The sequence below is a fragment of the Myotis davidii genome, unplaced genomic scaffold (genome assembly GCF_000327345.1).
Source record: "Myotis davidii unplaced genomic scaffold, ASM32734v1 scaffold762, whole genome shotgun sequence".
In the NCBI taxonomy this organism is placed as follows: domain Eukaryota; kingdom Metazoa; phylum Chordata; class Mammalia; order Chiroptera; family Vespertilionidae; genus Myotis; species Myotis davidii.
The window spans coordinates 568,857-576,587 of record NW_006293699.1 but is presented as its reverse complement, the minus strand read 5'-3'; the positions used below and the strand labels follow the sequence as shown (position 1 = coordinate 576,587).

Genomic DNA, 7,731 nt, shown 5'->3' with positions numbered 1-7,731 from the left:
GCTATATAAAAACATAAAATGTGCCCTAGCCGGTTTGGCTCAGTGGATAGTGTCGGCCTGTGAAGTGAAAGGTCCCAGGTTCAATTCAGGTCAAGGGCACATGCCCAAGTCGCAGGTTCAATCCCCCAGGAGGGGATGTGCAGGAGGCAGCCGAAGGATGTCATGTTCTCACATTGATGTTTTTCCCTTTTCCTCTCTCTAAAAATCAGTAAAAGTGTAAAATTTAAAAAAAAGTAGTCAGGCATGCCCTTAGCCGGTTTGGCTCAGTGGATAGAGCATCAGCCTGTGGACTGAAAGGTCCCAGGTTCGATTCCGGTCAAGGGCATGTACCTGGGTTGCGGGCACATCCCCAGTGGGAGATGTGCAGGAGGCAGCCGAAGGATGTCATGTTCTCACATTGATGTTTTTCCCTTTTCCTCTCTCTAAAAATCAGTAAAAGTTTAAAATTTAAAAAAAAGTAGTCAAGCAGATCAGCACCGCATTTGAGCTTCAGAGCCAAAGACCTTTCCATGTTTCTGTATGCTGCTACTTTCTGTGATTTGTGGGATGGATTCACTGTAGAGAATGTGAAAGATAATTTTTTTCCTGTTTTCCATTTTAAGGCGTTTTATTTAACCTGCTTATGTGGCCTCCTTTTCTCTTGTTCGCAGGTCCATCGGCTGGTGGTGGTGAATGAAGCAGATAGTATTGTGGGTATTATTTCCCTGTCAGATATTCTGCAAGCCCTCATCCTCACCCCGCCAGGTACAGAGGCTGGTTCTGACCTTCACTCCCTGAGACAGGAAGGGCACAGGGGCTGGTGGGTGTAGGACCCCGACAGTCCCCCCCTATTAAACGTGTGCCACGGAAGGAACACGTTTCCTCCTGAGGGGGCTTCTGTGCGTTCCTCTGGGAACCATTTTCTTTTCCTTTGTGGTTGTGAAGTTTTATTCTTCCACTTGAGCAAGAGAAAAGTTTATCGAAAGCATCCTGACTCGGCCCCTCTCTGCCCAGCAGTGCCCGCGTAATCGAGGATTCATTGCCAAGGCCATCAGGACCTTTTCCATGAAAAAGCTAAGGCTCTTCAGTTTTGCTTTCTTTTTAGGACTGCTAACTGGAAAACAGGAGGGAAATTCTCTGGGTTCTAACTATTGACACCATCTACACTTCACAAACAAATGACTTTCTAGTGTGTTGAGTATATAAAACAAAAGACTTTTTTCCATGACGAGTGCATGGAAATCAGATTAACTGCCAAACAGCACCAATGGCTAAACTCATATTTGCCAGATTCGCTCTGAGCCTGCCCTCAGGTCCCGGCTTGGAGCGTGCAGAGGGGCGCAGCCTTGGAAAAGAGTTGGTGTTCCTTCTGTGGCACATGTTTAATAGTGGGGGGCTGTAGGGGTCCTAACCCCACCAGCCCCTTTCCTTTTCTTTCCCTTCCTCCCCTCCCTGCCCCCAAATACAGACAACCCAGCCCTAGCTGGTTTGGCTCAGTGGATAGAGCGTTGGCCTGCATATTGAAGGGTCCCAGGTTCGATTCCAGTCAAGGGCACATGCCTAGGTTGTAGGCTCGATCCCTAGTAGGGGGTGTGCAGGAGGCAGCCAGTCAATGATTCTCTCTCATTATTGATGTTTCTATCTCTCTCTCCCTCTCCCTTTCTCTCTAAAATCACTCTATATATATAAAAGCCTAAGTAACCGAATGACCAGTTGCTATGATGCACACTGACCACCAGGGGGCAGATGCTCAATGCAGGAGCTGCCCCTCGGTGATCAGTGTGCTCCCACAGCCAACCTCCTGCGGTCCCTCCCAGTGGCTGGCCTACCTCCTGCGATCCTTCCCCCAGCCAACCTCCCTTGGCCCTGATGGTGGGGGGCGGGGGGAGCAGGGGCGGCTAGCTGGCCAACCTCCCACGGTCCCTCCCCTGGCCAACTGGCCAACCTCCTGTGGTCCCTCCCCGCAGCCAGCTGGTCCCCACCCCCATCCCCTATCTGCCCCGATCGCCAGCCAGGCCAAAGGACCCCACCTGTGCATGAATTTGTGTACCAGGCCTCTAGTAAAAATATATTTTAAGAAAATACAAACCCAGCTTTGGGCCGCACAGACCAAGTCCAAGAATGCTAAGACAGGAGATAAGAGACATGCACTTTGAACTCTTAAAGGTTAAACATTCAAGTGTGTGTACTATGTTACGGTATTGATTTTTTCTTTCATTCAGAAATCAAACTAGCTGAGACTAGTTCTTATGGTTGACCTCTCACCTAAAGATGCCGCCCTTCAGGAGTCCCCACCGCCCACGAGAAGGCATCGCATTCCCTGAGCGGGAGCCCCAAGGTTGTGATTCCAGTAGAGCAGGGACGCACGAGGCCCAGGGCGGCGGCAGCACCTGGGCTCGTCAGAAATGTCCCCCGAGGGCCCCGCCCACGCCTTCCGAATCAGAAACCAGACATGGGGCCTGGTGTGGTCACTTTAAAATTTCAGATATTAGGGAACATGAAACTCACAATAATCTTTATAATCATGAGATGTTGATAAAAAGAATAAATGAATGTGAGATTGTTCATAGCATTAAACTCAAGCTGGGAACAAGCCGGGTATCCTTGAGCAGAAGAATGGACCGATTTGTTCTGTTCGTGCAGTGGAATGCTACGAGCAGTGACCGTGAGCCGCAGCTATGTGGGCAGCGGACAGCCCTCGGAGGCAGCATCCAGCCGAGGAGCTGCCCACCCAGAGAGGGATTACTCGTACAGACGGCCGAACGGCCTTCCTGCACATCAGGAAGAGGCCCCCTCTCTGGGCAGAGCCATCCACGTGGGCACAGAACCTGGCAGCTCAGAGAAGGGCACCCTCTCCGGGTGGAGCAAGGCCCTGGGCTGTCCCTGCAGCCAAGATTCGTTGTGCATCGCAGACTCAGAGTAAACAGTGCAGCCCTTCATCCTCTGTGTGCCTTCGTGTCTTGAACCATGAGCAACATTGGGCTGGATGGGTTTAAATTTCCATCCAGATTTGCCGTTTCAAAAACTCTAAGTCATTAATGCTCCTCTGTGGAGAGGACCTGCCGTGCAGCGGGAAGTGGAAACGTCTGTTACCATGGAGGTGATGGGGTAAAGACAGGGGTAGCCGAATTAAAATTCTCTATAATACAGAGTGCATGATGCCGTCTGTTTAAGAGAACGCTCTGTGTTCCTATAAGGACAAGCGAACACCGGGAGCAGACCTGTCAGAACGGGGGCTGCCGGGACAGGTCAGCAGCAGGGCCTGATGCTCCCGTGCGTGGGAGCGGCCTGCAATAAGCATCCCAGGGGCTGGCTGATGAGCCCGCCCGGGACCCCTGAGAGCTGTGGGTGTGGGCCAGCCGCTCGCCTCATGGGGCCCCTCTGTTCCTTCAGCTAGAAATGAGCAGGCCATTCAGGCCCTCGGTCCCCTCCGGGGTGCTTGGAGCTGAAACCAAAACCGTGAGTGCAAGCTGTTGGTGCACAATAAGGCACCATCCCCAGGAGAGCACTGTTGGGTGGATGTTTATGGAATAATCCAGAGGCACTTTTAAAGCATCCACTGTTATGTGAATAAGAGGTACCAGAGTCATTCTTCTCACCAGATAATGGACACAGTTCCCCGTGCAGGATACTGATACAAAATAATGACATTGTCTCTCTTTCAAAAAGCTAGTTCATTGTCAAACTTAACTCAGACTCCCCAAATGAACCTCAGGGTCTACACATACAACCAATAAGTCAACAGTCAGAGGGCATTAGCCACAATTTCTTAGTCCCTTATTTATTTTTATTTTTTGTTAATCCTCACCCCGAGGGTATTTTTTTCATTGCTTTTTAGAGAGTAGGAGGGAGTGAGAGAGAGAGAGGGAGGGAGGGAGAGAGAGAGAGAGAGAGAGAGATGTGAGAAAGAGCATCCGTTGGTTGCTTCCCACACACCCCTCAGGGGCCAGGGAGGGAACCTGCAACCCAAGCACATGCCCTTGACTGGGTATTGAATCTGCAACCCTTCAGTGTGAGGGCCAATGCTCTAACCACTGAGTCACACTGCCAGGGCTGGCCCCTTATTTTTTTAAAGATTGTTAATCTCTTTCTAAAGTTGAGTGTCTGCTGAGAAAATAGGAGAGAAGCTGCTGTGATGAGAAAAATAATAACTCTCCCTCCCAACCCATTTTGAAATATCCTGCCAGATCAAGTTGGTGTTACGTGCAATTATCCTAACCGTGTATAATGCTTTTTTTTAAAGACACTTTTATGTGTACAGTGGAAGTACTTTGCATCTTCATTAAAATGTAAATGCACATTCATTTTATAGTCCTTTAGCAGCAGAATCTTCTTCTGAATTAAACCTCGCATATTTAGAGTTACAATATGTTATACCGACTGAAAGCATGCTGCAGCCATGGTGGGTGGGGGTGGGGGGCCTGGCGCCCACCTGCTCAGTCCCCGCCCGCCCACTCTCTGGTACACGGGGACCTCCGATGTGGAGGAGCACGTGCTGTCAGGGGTTTTGATATCTCTTTGAAGCTTTCATTTTCCCTCTCCTGACAGGTGTCAAACAAAAGGAGCCGAAAACTGAATGACTTTTGTGAATGGAGCCCTTGTAGGACTTGAACTAAGATTCCGGGTCACGCTTTGCCTCATGAATACTGATGCCATGGAAGAGAGGATAATGGCCAAGAATGTATATCAGGGTTTAGTGATGGGTATCTTTTCCAGTGATGTTGAAACTAAGCATAAAAAAAAGAGGACTACATGTTTTTGAAGGGTCAAGCTTGCATTAAAAGGCTATTTTCAGACCTCTGTCTGAAAGATTTCAAGTGCTGTATGTCATTAAAGTGCACTGTGTCCTGAAATGTTTATTATTTTTTTATTTCAAAGAATTCACTGGTATGGAACAGGTAACGGGGCATAAGGCGAGTGTGCGGCATACTCGGACCTAGTGCCTTATGTCGGACACAGTGGCCGGTCGCCGCCACGCTGCTTGCGGCAGCCGGCCCGGGGCGTGGGGAAATGCCTGCTGGCCGTGAGTCTTTGAACCTTTACCAAATCACTTTGTCTTCATTAGGTCTGTCCAGCAGTTGTAATTTGATCATAAATAGCTACTTTACAAAACTTTAAGGGCACGTTTATGTTTAAGTGTTCTGAAATGTAGCGTAAACAAGACTACTTACAACAGCTGTATTTATTTTTCCCTTTCATACCGTTTTTTACACCCCTTTTGGCGGGTAAATGTCACCATGCCCATTGATAAGCCATCAGTTGTTATTTTTAAATGGCAAATTTCTCATTATTTAAGTTTGGGTCTGGAAAGGATGTGGCTTCTAACAGCCACCGTGGGTTTGACAAGCCGAAGCTAAAAGCACGCGGGACCTGCTCTGCTGGGCCGCAGGCGGGCCGCGGCGAGGAGGACGCCGGGTGCCAGGGAGACGGCCGTTTCTCTTGTGCGTTGAATGTAAAATCATGCTGCCTGGGTGACTGCTGACGCGGTTGTTTTGTAAATGTGATTGCGGCACGTACAGTGCTGTCATATGATTGAAGAGAAACACAGTGTCCTAGTGTAAGTGCTCTGAAAATGTTGACATTGTACATATAAGTATAGTTTTTTGTTTTGTTTTGTTTTGGGGTTTGTTTGTTGTTTTTCAGATTGAAAAATTAAAATAAATCTTAACTATAATTTTGTTAAAGGAGTTCTTTAAAATACCACGTGTTTCAGCATATATTAATTAAAACAATATATGCAGTTTCCACTTAGCTATTTCTCCCAAAATAAAGGAGCACATGAATTCTCATATCCTTTTCCCATCATCCAAAAATAACCTTAATGATTCAATTCCTCAACTTCACATCTCTCCATTATTAAATAGCACATACAGGGTGTCCCCAAGAAATGTATACACACTTTAACAGCTGATAGTTCAGTTTGGGAAATTAAATGTATTTTAATAAACACTGCCATTATAATTATTCAAAGCATGTGTAGACATTTTTGGGGACACTCTATATTTAATTTAAAACTGCCATGCAGATTTTCTTGTGCTTAGCTTTCAATTTTTCCATTCCTAGTTGGCCAGATATAAGAGGAACGGTATATATGCATAAGCAAATAGACTCCACACACACAAAAAAAAGACGAGTTTAGCAAAAAAAATTAACGAGTTTAGCAAAGTGTAAGGATAAGAGATCATCAAAAATCAATTGTATTTCTATATAGTAACAGGCAATCAAAAACGAAAACATTTAAGGTCCCATTTATAACAGCACCAAATATGAAATATTTAGAGTAAATCTGATAAAAAGAAATGCATAACCTCTACACTGAAAAGCCCTGATATTGCTGAGAGAAAATGAAGACCTAAATAAGTGGAGTGATAACACTTTGTTCATGAGTCAGAAGACTCAAGTTTGCTAAAATATAAGTCCTCCTAAAATTGACTTATAGATTCAAAACAGTGCCAGTCAAAATCCCAGCAGGCTTTTTGTAGAAAGTGACAAGCTGATTCTAAAATTCAAAGGAAATGCAAACAGATTAGCCACGATTCTGAAAAAAAACAAGGTTGGAAGGATAAAACTATCTGATTTCAAAGTTTATTACATAAAGCTACAGTAAGGTATACTGTTGATGTAAAAACAGACAAATACATCAGACCAGATGCGTGTCCAGCAATAGACGCACCCATATACGGGCAACTGAATTTTGGCAAACGTGTGAAGGCAATTCAAAGGAGAATGTCTTTTCAACAAATGGTGCTGGAACAACTGGATACAGCAGGTCTTCAAAAAACATCATTTCATGATAATGTTCATGAGAGAAAAATTGATTCCTGGCTGAGACCACAGTCTGTGTGGAGTTGGCATGTTCTTCTCGTCTGCATGTTTTTTTCCGGGAACTGGTTTTTCCCCCCACATCCATCCCAAAGGTGTGCAGTGAGGTGAACTTCTGTGTCTCAAGCGACCCAGCCTGAGTGTGTGTGTGTAGGGGGTGTGAGTGCACCACTACAACCACGCCACTCACTGAGTCACTAAAAATTGGTAAAGCTTGTTTTTATTAATCTTTCTTGAATTATGTATAGCTCACATTTATTTTCATGTTTAATACTAGAAGTGTTTTGAGTCTTTATGTTTTGTTTTGGTGATGTTTTTGTGAGCAGATATATGCCTTAGGAATTTAACTCTTGTTTTTTGTCAATTAGCCTATGGCAATATTGAGTTCCTTATACATCATTTTGCTTAGAATCACGGTTTCCAAGAACCTATTGATGACATTGAAGACATACTGTAGTCACATGCAAAGAACTTTGCTCTATACCTTTCACCACATACAAATATAAAACAGAGCTAAACAGTTTTCAGAAGATACATAATCCAAAAATTTTAAAACATACCCATAATGTCCACTATAAAATAAAAATTACTAGATCTGCCTGGCCAGTGTGGCTCAGTGGTTGAGCATTGATCTATGAACCAGGAGGTGACAGTTTGATTCCTGGTCAAGGCATATGCCTGGGTTGCGGGCTTGATCCCCAGTGTGGGGTAGCAGGAGGCAGCTGATCAATTATTCTCTCTCATCATTGACGTTTCTTTCTCTCCTCCCTCTCTGAAATCAATAAAAACATTATTAAATTACTAGATGTAAAAAGAAATATATGGCCTATAATCAAGAGAAAAGTCATTCAATAAAAGCAGGCCTATAAATGATTTAAAAATAACTGATAAGAATGTTAAAGAACCATGAACAAACCAACAAATGACAGG

General features: G+C 45.1%; 1 protein-coding gene across 1 annotated transcript in view; it reads left to right on the top strand.

The window, feature by feature from the left end:
• Positions 1-4,832, top strand: part of PRKAG2 (protein kinase AMP-activated non-catalytic subunit gamma 2) — a 35,932-nt gene extending 31,100 nt beyond the window's left edge. The window contains exons 10-11 of the mRNA XM_015566228.1: positions 651-744; positions 4,528-4,832. Coding sequence (XP_015421714.1) covers positions 651-744; positions 4,528-4,559 — 126 coding nt within the window. The 3' untranslated portion in view covers positions 4,560-4,832. The remainder of the gene's footprint in view (positions 1-650; positions 745-4,527) is intronic.
• The last annotated feature ends 2,899 nt before the right edge of the window (positions 4,833-7,731 follow it).